Source organism: Hemitrygon akajei, unplaced genomic scaffold (genome assembly GCF_048418815.1).
Source record: "Hemitrygon akajei unplaced genomic scaffold, sHemAka1.3 Scf000118, whole genome shotgun sequence".
In the NCBI taxonomy this organism is placed as follows: domain Eukaryota; kingdom Metazoa; phylum Chordata; class Chondrichthyes; order Myliobatiformes; family Dasyatidae; genus Hemitrygon; species Hemitrygon akajei.
The window spans coordinates 1,846,174-1,860,524 of record NW_027332004.1 but is presented as its reverse complement, the minus strand read 5'-3'; the positions used below and the strand labels follow the sequence as shown (position 1 = coordinate 1,860,524).

At 53.2% G+C, this 14,351-nt stretch overlaps 1 protein-coding gene across 1 annotated transcript in view; it reads left to right on the top strand.

The window, feature by feature from the left end:
- Positions 1–14,351, top strand: part of LOC140723557 (NACHT, LRR and PYD domains-containing protein 3-like) — a 141,083-nt gene that overhangs the window by 39,963 nt on the left and 86,769 nt on the right. The window contains exons 8-11 of the mRNA XM_073038129.1: positions 1,500–1,574; positions 2,343–2,509; positions 3,419–3,590; positions 3,689–3,754. Of these exons, the coding sequence (XP_072894230.1) occupies positions 1,500–1,574; positions 2,343–2,509; positions 3,419–3,590; positions 3,689–3,754 (480 nt within the window). The remainder of the gene's footprint in view (positions 1–1,499; positions 1,575–2,342; positions 2,510–3,418; positions 3,591–3,688; positions 3,755–14,351) is intronic.

Here is a 14,351-nt window from a genome sequence, read left to right as displayed (position 1 = left end):
ACGGAAAGTATTCATTGAGTTCGTCTGCCATTTCTTTATCCCCTATTGGTAGTTCAGCATCTTCATTCTCCAGTGGTTCAATATCCATTCTCTATTTTACTCTTTATATATTTGGGGAGGGGGGAATTTCCATTATTGACCAGAGCCTTCCATTTTTGTACACATCTGGGAGCATCTTAAACACGCCCGTCATATTTGCTTCATCTCCCGCTGAGGCAATACATTCCACCACTCTTTGAAAAAACTACCCACATGTTCTTTGAATCTACCGCAACCCAACCCTAACCAAATGCCCTCTGGTATTGGATATTTCAGTTCTGTCAAATGATATATTGCCATAGGTGTCAATGTCAGGCGATGTTCAACTGAAAGGAGACGGTGGGAATCAGGTGTGACTGAGAAATCTGTATAATTCAGTGACGAGAGGAATAGATGTCCCATTGGTCAGCAGAAATGCTTCACCCCACACTGGTATAACTGTTGTCCATTACTCACCTGAGCGCCACCAGTGATAGGGGACCAAATTGGTGGGCGCTGTCTGCCCAACCTACCTTGATATTCTGTTGACGCATTACTGCTGGTCCAAGACATAAGATTGTTTCATAAAAGGGAATTGCCTGCAATATAGCGAGGGTACCCCGGAGAACCTCGGCACAGTGTACAATCCATGGAGTAAACTGAAATGGGTATTCTGTGAGTGTGGCTGGATGGGCGCAGGTGGATCCGACAGTGTTAGTGGTAGTTCCAAGATGTTTGGAAGTGTTTTCCTTAGTTTAAAAACAAAACAATGTTCTCCTTTACATCTCAATTAATGTCTGACTGTTGTGGTCCGGTCCATCGATCCTTATACCAGGATTTCTGATTTTCACTTGTTCTGTTGGGGTGTCTCAATTGAAGCACCTGATTTTCACTTTGGGCTGGCTATTCGGGCTCCTGCATTCAGCTTCAGTGCAGGACTGTTCCCTTCATTTTCTTCTGAAGCCGCATCCTGCCTAAGTGAAAGCTTTGTGTTTCCATTCTCCCAAGACCTAGGCTCTGTGTTTCCAGTCTCCCAAAAACCTAGTCAAGGTTTCGTGTTCTCGTTCTGTCCATGTGTCTTGTCCTGTCCTGTAGACACATCACGACCTGTAGCTACTCCTTGTCCTAGCCTAGACCCGTGTTCCTGTTTCGAGTCAAGACCCAGATTCCTAGTTCCAACCAAGACCCAGTTTCCCGGTCCTTGTCCAGGCTCTGTTCCGGAGTTTGTGTTCCCAGACCAGGTCGCTTGTTCCTAGTCCACGCCCGGTTGCTGTGTCACTAGTCCATGTCCTAGCCCAGGCCATGAATCCTAGTGTCATCCAGGGCCTGTGTTGATGTCCAGCGTCGTTTCGTCCCCACTTCCCTTGCTTTCTCGACACAAGTAGTCCTTTTCCTAGTGCCACAGTGTCTGTGTCCACTTGGGTCCACCATCAATGACCCCCTTGCGACACTGACCCTCCTGTTAATTTTGTTTGTTGCAGAGCAAAATCTGATCACATCTGATCGGGCGGGCAGGGGAGGAGCTCCAGTGACCTCTACATCGGGAAAGGTCACGGGTATGTCTGCGAATTTATAAATATTACCTTGATTCTGTGTCTGAGTTTAATTCAATATTGGCAATTCACAAAATATTTGAGAGGGGACTGAGCAAAGAGATGAGAGAGAGATTTATCATCTCTGGGGAAACACTCACACGCGGAAGGGGTACAATTACTGTCTGCTTTTTGCTCCTCTCGCAAACTGAGATGCACATTAAAACAGAGAATTGTTCCTGAACACAACACATTCTGCAGATGCTGGAAGTTTTGAGCAAAACAAAGACACAGAGAATATTGGCGGAATTCACCAGATCAGGCAGCATCCATGGAGGGGAATAAATAGTTAATATTTCGGATCAGGGTGAAAAAAAATAGAAAGTAATGTGGCAATATCTGGAATTTCTGCCCCCTCATTTCCAGTCCGATGAAGGTCCTTGGACCGAAACGCTGATTGTTTATTTCCCTCCATAGACGCTGCCTGACATGCTGAGTTCCTCCAGCATTTTGTGAGAAATCCCAGAGATTTACTGAGGAAGGGGTTGACCAGGCAGGCAGACAGTAACCCAGAGCAAAGCGGTGGTGATGGGTAGTACCAGGAGAGTGATTTTGATGGGTTGCAATATTCTCAGGAATAAGCAGACATTTCAAGGCTTCAATAAACAGAAGGATATATATATTTCGGACTGTGTTTTGGGACCTGCAGCACCATCTTTAGGCACCAGAGAGAAAGTTGCTGCCCAATATGGGGTCAGTAATTTCTTTAATTTTCCCCATTTTCCTTCACAGGTCTGAGCTCAGTGATCACCGAGCTCCTGGCAAACTGGGACGATTTCCAGCTGCTGCAGCTGATGGACTTCTACCGGGACAGGCTGGAGCAGGCGATGGAAGGAGGGGTGCACGGAGTGAGCCTGGCGTTAACGGCCGAGAATCAGTTCAGCGGAGAGGAACATCGGGTGAGTGGGATGGAGAATGGGTTTGAATTTTCACACATCACAGGACTGATGGGTGTCGGGACTCTCACTCATCGGATAATAAAGCATAAAAACAAATCAGAAATAAATATATATAATTCTTAAAGCTGTGAATCTGAAGGAATGGTTGAAAGAGTTGTAAATACCCATGCTGGCAGCTCAATGTTCAGAGCGAGGCGAGTAGGCAACAGTTCTATGATGTTGCAATAAACGAGTTTCAGTGGAAATACGACAGGAATCTTTATTTTGGGAAGAGTGTACAGTTTGACGGCAGGATTCAGTGAGAACCGGGGCATTACGACTGGATGCCACAGGAGCTCGAGTGTGTTCTGTCCTGGGTGGCGATGATTGTGTTACAATCTGTATTTGCAAACAGTGTGAATCGGGGAATACTGCCATGTTGAAATGTGTAATCACTGAATAAACCTCCATTGGAAAAGGCAAAGTAAAGACATCAGGTGTCAGCTGGTAATCCGCTGTCATGTTGGACACTGGCGGACTGAGGGGATGAATCACATCATCTTTTCTGCAACTTCTCCGAGACTGCTCACTCTGTTATAAAAACCTTCCTGACTTCTTTCGTCATCTGTCATCGTTATTTTCTGATTTCTGTTTTACACCGTCAAATCCGGTGAGGAATTATTTATGGATTTGGAGCCACGTCAATGAAGCGGTCACAGACCAGCCAGGATCTCATTGACTGGTGGACCAGGTTCACGGTGAATGTCCCTCCGTGTGCTCTGCACTCAGAATGTACAGTCCATGTCCAGACAGGATCAGCACCCGTCCGGGTGACTGCTCAGTGTGATCCCGTTACAGAGCACATCATTTACTTCTCATTCTCTGTGTGAATCTGTCAGTCCCCAATATGTTCACCGTTACTCTTCACAGAAAATCTCTGATCTCGCTGATAAGGGAGAGCGGGCGGACAGTTCTAAACTCCTCCTGAGCCTGGTGATGGAGAAAGGCTCCCGTGCCCGGAGGGTGATGTGGGAAACCTTTGTGAAAATGCGGATTGGTGTCCCAAATTTGGACAAAATAGTGAAGGAAATACAGATATATGGTGAGATTATATCACAGATTAATTCAAATTTGGATTGAATACAGCACACTTTAAAATTTTACAAAAATGATTTCCTCAATTTGTTTAAATCCAAACAGGTTGTGATCCTTCCCATCAACCAATTCCCGCTCAACTTTTACTAAAGCTTCTCAGTGAGCTGAAAGGTAAGTGAACATGCATTGAACATTGCAGAGTGCAACACAGGAATAAGCCATTAGGCATATCATATTTTGCCAAAAACAGCTAAGAAATAAATCAAACAAACCTGAAGACTAATCTCTCCTTCCTACACCATGTCCACATGCACCCATCTTCCTACATCCATGTGCCTGTCCAAAAATCCCTTAACAGCTTCTAATAATTTGCCTCGACCTCCTTACCAGGCAGTGTGTTCCGGGCAGCCATGATTGTCTGATTTAAAAAATAAGCTATCCTTCACATCCCCCTTCATTATACACCCTCTCACCTTCAATGTATTCCCTCTAGTAATTGACATTTCAACCACAGGAAACCGATTCTCTCTGTCCACTCTATCTATGCCTCTCATAATCTTGTCAACCTGTGTCAGAGCGCCCCTCAGCCTCCGATGAACCAGAGAAAGCAATCTAATTTTATCCAGCCTCTCACGATAGCACATGCCCTCTAAACAAGGCAGCATCCTGGTAAACCTGTTCTGCTCCCTTTCTAAAGCCTCAACATCCCTCCGGTAGTGGGGCGATTGGAATGGTACGCAATGGCCCAGATGAGGCTGAAGCAGAGTTTATAAGGTTGAAACTTGACCTCTGTTTCCACCAGCGGTTGTAATTTGTGTAGGGCGGTTCAGTTGTTGAGCCACGAGGATCTGACCAGGTAAATACTGGCACTGTGACAGAGAACACAATGAGACACAGGGAAACGTGTTTGCTAGCGGGAGAGTTTCCATAGGACATTTTGACGAAAGAGACAGAGAGCTAGCGAGTTTGAGGAAAGTGGTCACACCGCTCTGGGGCCTGCAACTACAGATCCCCACCGGAGTCTGACTGGAGAAGGCGGCGATCTGGAGAATGGAAAGAAAATACACATTTCTTCACACCAAAAAGGCAAAACCTTCTCTTGCCAGCCACTGCCCCCTCCTGAACTGCCTCATCCTTATCCATTTTCTAAACTCCCCCAGTTCCTGCAGATGATCTTTTCTTAGAGTTGGGCGTCCACTGAAGTTCCAGACACAGAATAGTAATAATAGCATCACTTTAATTAGAAAAGCAGGTAACATCCCAACTGGTCTGTTCAACCACAGAGCAGCTCTCACCAGAAATACAAGGAATCTTGGCCAGAACCCAGGTTCAGTCTCTCTCATTTACAACAACAAATCCCAAAGATGATAATTTAAATATGGGGCCAGAGATAGACGAATCTGGAAGTTTACAAACTACCGGTACTCACGTTTCTGGGACCTCTGTAAATATTGCTCCAGTCCACACCCGGTCAATGAAACCCCTCAGTGTCCCTGACCACGGGATTAGTAAATCGCTACAAGCTTGTTCCTTACTGTACTTCATCCTGTTTGCAGAGGGAACAGACACGACAGTGAAATTCCCACACCCATTTCTGAATATGAAACAGATACACTCCCTGATTATTGAAGAGCATATTTTCTGCCACTGTCACATTCTCTAAAGTGAATATGTCCAGGATCAGTGTTTTCCTATGCTCCCTATCACAGCCGAACACATTGAATAGACACCCCACACACTCCTGACAGGGTCCTGTCACACTGTGAGATTCCGCACACCCCTGACAGGGTCCTGACACACTGCAGGACCCCACACCCTCCTGATAGGATCCTGACACACTGTGAGACCCCACACCCTCCTGATAGGATCCTGACACACTGTGAGACCCCACACCCTCCTGATAGGGTCCTGACACACTGTGAGACCCCACACCCTCCTGACAGGTTCCTGACACACTGTGAGACCAACACACCCCTGACAGGGTCCCGACACACTGTGAGACCCCACACACCCCAGACAGGGTCCTGACACACTGTGAGACCCCACACACCCCTGACAGGGTCCTGACACACTCTGAGACCCAACACACACCCCTGAAAGGATCCTGACACACTGTGAGACCCCACACACCCCTGACAGGGTCCTGACACACTGTGAGACCCCGGACACCCCTGACATGGTCCCGAAAGATTGAGAAACCCCACACACTCATTACAGGGTTCCGACACATTGTGAGATCCCACACAATGTGAAGACCCTGTCAGGGGTGTGTGGGGTCCAACAGTGTGACGGGACCCTGACAGGGGCTTGTGGGGTCTCACAGTGTGTCAGGACCCTGTCTTCACACACCCCTGTCAGAGTCTTCACACACTGTACGACTCCACAAACACCTCATAGATCCGGACACACTGTGAGACACCACACACACCTGCCAGGATCCTGACATACTACAGGACCTGACACACCCCTGAAAGGTTCCTGACACACTACAGGACCCCACACACCCCTGACAGGGCACTGACACACTGTGAGACCCCACACACACGGCTGACAAGATCCTGACACACTGTGAGACCACACACACCCCTGACAGGGTCCTGACACACTGTGAGACCCCACACACCCCTGACATGGTCCCGACACACTGTGAGACCCCACTCAACCCTGGCAGGATCTTGACCCGCTGTGACACCCCACACATCCCTAACAGGGTCCTTACACATTGTGAGACCCCGAACTCCCCTGGTAGAGTCCCGACACACTGTGAGACCCGACACACCCCTGACAGGGTCCTGACACACGGTGAAACCCCACACATGCCTGACAGGGTTGTGATACACTGTGAGACACCACACACCCTGAAAGTGGCCTGACACACTGTGAAACCCCACACACACGGCTGACGGGGTCCAGACACACTGTGAGACCCCACTCACATGGCTGACGGGGCCCTGACACACTGTGAGACCCCACACACACAGCTGACGGGGTCCTGACACACTGTGAGACCCCACACACACGGCTGACGGGGTCCTGACACACTGAGACCCCACACACACGGCTGACGGGGTCCTGACACACTGTGAGACCCCACACACCCCTGACAGAATCTTGATCTGCTGTGAGACCCCACACTTCCCTGACAGGGTCCTTACATGCTGTGAGACCCCACACTGCCCTGGTAGGTTCCCGACACACTGTGAGAACCCACACACCCCTGATAGGGACCTGACACACAGTGAGAATCCACATACCCCTGGTAGGGTCCCGACACACTGTGAGAAACCACACACCCCTGACAGGGACCTGACACACTGTGAGACTCCACATACCCCTGGCAGGGTCCTGACACACTGTGAGACCCCACACACGCCTGACAGCTTCCTGACATGCTGTGAGACCCCACACATTCCTGACATGTTCCGGACATGGTTTGAGATCCCAGACACCCCTGACAGGCACCTGACACACTGTGAGACCCCACACACCATTGACACGGTCCCGACACACTTTGAGACCCCACACACTATCAGATCCCACACAACCCTGGCAGGGTCCTGACACACTGTGAGAACCCACACACACCACTGACAGGGTTCTGACACACTGTGAGACCCCACAGACCCCTGACAGGCACCTGACACACTGTGAGCCCCCACACTCCCCTGGTAGTGTTCTGACACACTTTGAGACCCCACACACTATCAGATCCCACACAACCCTGGCAGGGTCTTGACACACTGTGAGAACCCACACACACCACTGACAGGATCCTGACACACTGTGAGACCCCACACACCCCTGACAGGGTTCTGACACACTGTGAGACCCCAGAGACCCCTGACAGGCACCTGACACACTGTGAGACCCCACACTACCCTGGTAGTGTTCTGACACACTGTGAGACCCCACACATGCCTGACAGGGTGCTGACACACTGTGAGACCCCATACAACCCTGGCAGAGTCTTGACACACTGTCAAACCACACACATCCCTGACAGGGTCCTGACTCACTGTGAGACCCCATACAACCCTGGCAGAGTCTTGACACACTGTCAAACCCCACACACCACTGACAGGGTCCTGACGCACTGTGAGACTCCACAAACTCATTTTATGTTCCTGAGACACAGTGAGAACCTACACACCCCTGACAGGGTCCTGACTCACTGTGAGACCACACACACCCCTGACAGGCACCTGACACTCTGTGAGACCACACACTCCCCTGGTAGTGTTCTGACACACTGTGAGACCCCACACATGCCTGGCAGAGTCTTGACACACTGTCAGACCACACACGTCCCTGACAGGGTCCTGACACACTGTGAGACCACACACACCCCTGACAGGGTCCTGACTCACTGTGAGACCCCACAGACCCCGGACAGGCACCTGACACACTGCAACACCCCACACACCATTGACACGGTCCCGACACACTTTGAGACCCCACACACTATCAGATCCCACAGAACCCTGGCAGGGTCTTGACACACTGTGAGAACCCACACACACCTGACAGGGCCCTGACACACTGTGAGACCCCACACAACCCAGGCAGGGTATGGACACACTGTGAGACTTCACATACCCCTGGCAGGGTCCTGACACAACGTGAGACCCCACACTTGCCTGACAGGTTCCTGACACACCGTGAGACCCCACACTCCCCTGACAGGGTCCTGACACACTGTGAGACTCCACATACCCCTGGTAGGGTCCTGACACACTGTTTGAACCCACACACCCCTGACAGGGACCTGACACACTGTGAGACTTCACACACCCCTGGAAGGGTACTCACACACTGTGAGACCCCACATATCCCTGACATATTCCGGACACAGTTTGAGATCCCAGATGCCCCTGACAGGGTCCAGACACACTGTGAGACCCCACAGACCCTTGACAGGGTCCTGACTCAGTGTGAGACCCCACACACCCCTGACAGGGTCCTGACACACTGTGAGACCCCACACACCCCTGACAGGGTCCTGAAACACTGTGAGACCCCACACACACGGCTGACGGGGTCCAGACACACTGTGAGACCCCACTCACATGGCTGACGGGGTCCCGACACACTGTGAGACCCCACACACACAGCTGACGGGGTCCTGACACACTGTGAGACCCCACTCACACGGCTGACGGGGTCCTGACACACTGTGAGACCCCACAAACATGGCTGATGGGGTCTTGACACACTGAGACCCCACACACACGGCTGACGGGGTCCTGACACACTGTGAGACTCTACACACTCCTGACAGGGTCCTGACACACAGTGAGACCCCGCAAACATGGCTGATGGGGTCCTGACACACTGAGACCCCACACACACGGCTGACGGGGTCCTGACACACTGTGAGACCCCACACACCCCTGACAGGGTCCTGACACACTGTGAGACCCCACATACCCCTGGTAGGGTCCTGACACACTGTGAGACCCCACAAACGCCTGACAGCTTCCTGACATGCTGTGAGACCCCACACATTCCTGACATGTTCCGGACATGGTTTGAGATCCCAGACACCCCGACAGGGTCCTGACACACTGTGAGACCCCACACACCCCTGGCAGAGTCTTGACACACTGTCAAATCACACACGTCCCTGACAGGGTCCTGACTCACTGTGAGACCCCACAGACCCCGGGCAGGCACCTGACGCACTGTGAGACCACACACACCATTGACACGGTCCCGACACACTTTGAGACCCCACACACTATCAGATCCCACAGAACCCTGGCAGGGTCTTGACACACTGTGAGAACCCACACACACTTGACAGGGTCCTGACACACTGTGAGACCCCACAGAACCCGGACAGGCACCTGACACTCTGTGAGACCCCACACTCCCCTGGTAGTGTTCTGACACACTGTGAGACCCCACACATGCCTGACAGGGTCCTGACTCACTGTGAGACCCCATACAACACTGGCAGAGTCTTGACACACTGTCAAACCACACACGTGCCTGACAGGGTCCTGACTCACTGTGAGACCCCACAGACGCCGGACAGGCACCTGACGCACTGCAACACCCCACACACCATTGACACGGTCCCGACACACTTTGAGACCCCACACACTATCAGATCCCACAGAACCCTGGCAGGGTCTTGACACACTGTGAGAACCCACACACACCTGACAGGGCCCTGACACACTGTGAGACACCACACAACCCAGGCAGGGTCTGGACAAACTGTGAGACACCATTCGCCCCTGACAGTGTCCTGATCCACTTTGAGACCCCACACAAACCTGACCGTGTCTGGACACTCTGTGAGACCCCACACACCGCTAACAGGGACCCGACACACTGAGAGAGCCCACACACCCCTGACCGGGTCATGACACACAGTGAGACCCCACACATCCTTGACAGAGTCCTGATACACTGTGAGACCCCACACATCCCTGACGGGGTCCTGACACACTGAGAGACCACACACCCCTGACAAGGTCCTGACACACTGTGAGATCCCACACACCCCTTACAGGGTCCTGACACACTGTGAGACCACACACACACCGCTGACAGGGTCCTGACACACTGTGAGACCCCACACCCTCTTGACAGGGTCCTGACACACTCTGAGACCCCGAACCCCCCTGACATGGTCCCGAAAGATTGAGAAACCCCACACAATCATTACAGGGTTCCGACACATTGTGAGATCCCACACAATGTGAAGACCCTGTCCGGGGTGTGTAGGGTCCAACAGTGTGACGGGACCCTGACAGGGGCTTGCGGGGTCTCACAGTGTGTCAGGACCCTGTCAGGGTGCCGTCACACTGTTAGACCCCACATACCCCTGACAGGGTCTTCACACACTGTTAGACCCCACACACCCCTGACAGGGTCTTCACACACTGTATGACTCCACAAACACCTCATAGATCCGGACACACTGTGAGACACCACACACACCTGCCAGGATCATGACACACTACAGGACCTGACACACCCCTGAAAGGTTCCTGACACACTACGGGACCCCACACACCCCTGACAGGGCACTGACACACTGTGAGACCCCACACACATAGCTGACAAGATCCTGACACACTGTGAGACCCCACACACATGGCTGACAGGGTCCTGACACACTGTGAGACCACACACACCCCTGACAGGGTCCGGACACACTGTGAGACCACACACACCCCTGACAGGGTCCTGTCACACTGTGAGACCACACACACCCCTGACAGGGTCCTGACACACTGTGAGAACCCACAGACCCCGGGCAGGCACCTGACACACTGTGAGACCCCACACACCATTGACACGGTCCCGACACACTTTGAGACCCCACACACTATCAGATCCCACACAACCCTGGCAGGGTCCTGACACACTGTGAGACCCCACACACCCCTGTCAGGGTCCTGACACACTGTGAGACCCCACACACCCATGACAGGGTTCTGACACACTGTGAGAACCCACACACACATGACAGGGTCCTGACACACTGTGAGACCCCACACACCCCAGACAGGGTCCTGACACACTGTGAGACCCCACAGAACCCGGACAGGCACCTGACACACTGTGAGACCCCACACATGCCTGACAGGGTCCTGACTCACTGTGAGACCCCACACACACCTGACAGGGTCCTGACACACTGTGAGACCCCACACATGCCTGACAGGGTTCTGACACACTGTGAGAACCCACACACACCTGACAGGGTCCTGACACACTGTGAGACCCCACACATGCCTGACAGGGTCCTGACTCACTGTGAGACCCCATACAACCCTGGCAGAGTCTTGACACACTGTCAAACCACACACGTGCCTGACAGGGTCCTGACACATTGTGAGACCCCACAGACGCCGGACAGGCACCTGACGCACTGCAACACCCCACACACCATTGACACGGTCCCGACACACTTTGAGACCCCACACACTATCAGATCCCACAGAACCCTGGCAGGGTCTTGACACACTGTGAGAACCCACACACACCTGACAGGGCCCTGACACACTGTGAGACACCACACAACCCAGGCAGGGTGTGGACAAACTGTGAGACACCATTCGCCCCTGACAGTGTCCTGATCCACTTTGAGACCCCACACAAACCTGACCGTGTCCGGACACTCTGTGAGACCCCACACACCGCTAACAGGGACCCGACACACTGAGAGAGCCCACACACCCCTGACCGGGTCCTGACACACAGTGAGACCCCACACATCCTTGACAGAGTCCTGATACACTGTGAGACCCCACACATCCCTGACGGGGTCCTGACACACTGTGAGACCCCACACACCCCTGACGGGGTCCTGACACACTGAGAGACCACACACCCCTGACAAGGTCCTGACACACTGTGAGATCCCACACACCCCTTACAGGGTCCTGACACACTGTGAGACCACACACACCGCTGACAGGGTCCTGACACACTGTGAGACCCCACACCCTCTTGACAGGGTCCTGACACTCTCTGAGACCCCGAACCCCCCTGACATGGTCCCGAAAGATTGAGAAACCCCACACAATCATTACAGGGTTCCGACACATTGTGAGATCCCACACAATGTGAAGACCCTGTCCGGGGTGTGTAGGGTCCAACAGTGTGACGGGACCCTGACAGGGGCTTGCGGGGTCTCACAGTGTGTCAGGACCCTGTCAGTGTGCCGTCACACTGTTAGACCCCACATACCCCTGACACGGTCTTCACACACTGTTAGACCCCACACACCCCTGACAGGGTCTTCACACACTGCATGACTCCACAAACACCTCATAGATCCGGACACACTGTGAGACACCACACACACCTGCCAGGATCATGACACACTACAGGACCTGACACACCCCTGCAAGGTTCCTGACACACTACGGGACCCCACACACCCCTGACAGGGCACTGACACACTGTGAGACCCCACACACATGGCTGACAAGATCCTGACACACTGTGAGACCCCACACACATGGCTGACAGGGTCCTGACACACTGTGAGACCACACACACCCCTGACAGGGTCCGGACACACTGTGAGACCCCACACACTCCTGACAGGGTCCTGACACACTGTGAGACCACACACACCCCTGACAGGGTCCTGACACACTGTGAGAACCCACACACTATCAGATCCCACAGAACCCTGGCAGGGTCCTGACACACTATCAGACCCCACACACACATGGCAGAGCCCTGACACACTGTGAGACACCACACAACCCAGGCAGGGTCTGGACAAACTGTGAGACACCATTCGCCCCTGACAGTGTCCTGATCCACTTTGAGACCCCACACAAACCTGACCGTGTCTGGACACTCTGTGAGACCCCACACACCGCTGACAGGGACCCGACACACTGAGAGAGCCCACACACAGCTGACCGGGTCCTGACACACTACGGGACCCCACACACACCTGACAGGGTCCTGAAACACTACGGGACCCCACACACACCTGACAGGGTCCTGACACACTACGGGACCCCACACACCCCTGACAGGGTTCTGACACACTGTGAGAAACCACACACCCCTGACAGGGACCTGACACACTGTGAGAACCCACACACCCCTGATAGGGACCTGACACACAGTGAGACTCCACATACCCCTGGCAGGGTCCTGACACACTGTGAGACTCCACAGAACCCGGACAGGCACCTGACACACTGTGAGACCCCACACAACCCAGGCAGGGTCTGGACAAACTGTGAGCCCTCATAAACCCCTGACAGGGACCTGACACACTGTGAGATCCCACACACTGTGAGACCACACACACCCCTGACAGGGTCCTGACATACTGTGAGACCACACACACCCCTGACAGGGTCCTGACATACTGTGAGACGCCACACACCCCTGACAGGGTCCTGACATACTGTGAGACCCCACACACCTGACAGGGTCCTGACACACTGTGAGACCCCACACATCCCTGACAGAATCCTGACACACTGTGAGACCCCACACACTCCTGACGGGGTCCTGACACACTGAGAGACCCCACACATCCCTGACATGTTCTGGACACGGTTTCAGATCCCAGACACCCGACAGGGTCCTGAAACACTGTGAGACCCCACAGACGCTAGACAGGGTCCTGACACACTGTGAGACACCACACACCCCTGGTAATGTTCTGACACACTGTGAGACCCCACACACGCATGACAGGGTCCTGACACACTGTGAGACCCCACAGACCCCGGACAGGCACCTGACACACTGTGAGACCCCACACTCCCCTGGTAGTGTTCTGACATACTGTGAGACCCCATACAACCCTGGCAGAGTCTTGACATACTGTCAGACTACACACGTCCCTGACAGGGTCCTGACTCACTGTCAGACTACACACACCCCTGACAGTGTCCTGACTCACTGTGAGACCCCACAGACCCCGGACAGGCACCTGACACACTGTGACACCCCACACACCATTGACACGGTCCCGACACACTGTGAGAACCCACACACCCGTGACAGGGTCCTGACACACTGTGAGAACCCACACACCCGTGACAGGGTCCTGACACACTGTGAGAACCCACACACCCCTGACAGGGACCTGACACATTGTGAGACTCCACATACCCCTGGCAGGGTCCTGACACACTGTGACACCCCACACACCATTGACACGGTTCCGACACACTTTGAGACCCCACACACTATCAGATCGCACACAACCCTGGCAGGGTCTGGACAAACTGTGAGAAACCATTCGCCCCTGACAGTGTCCTGATCC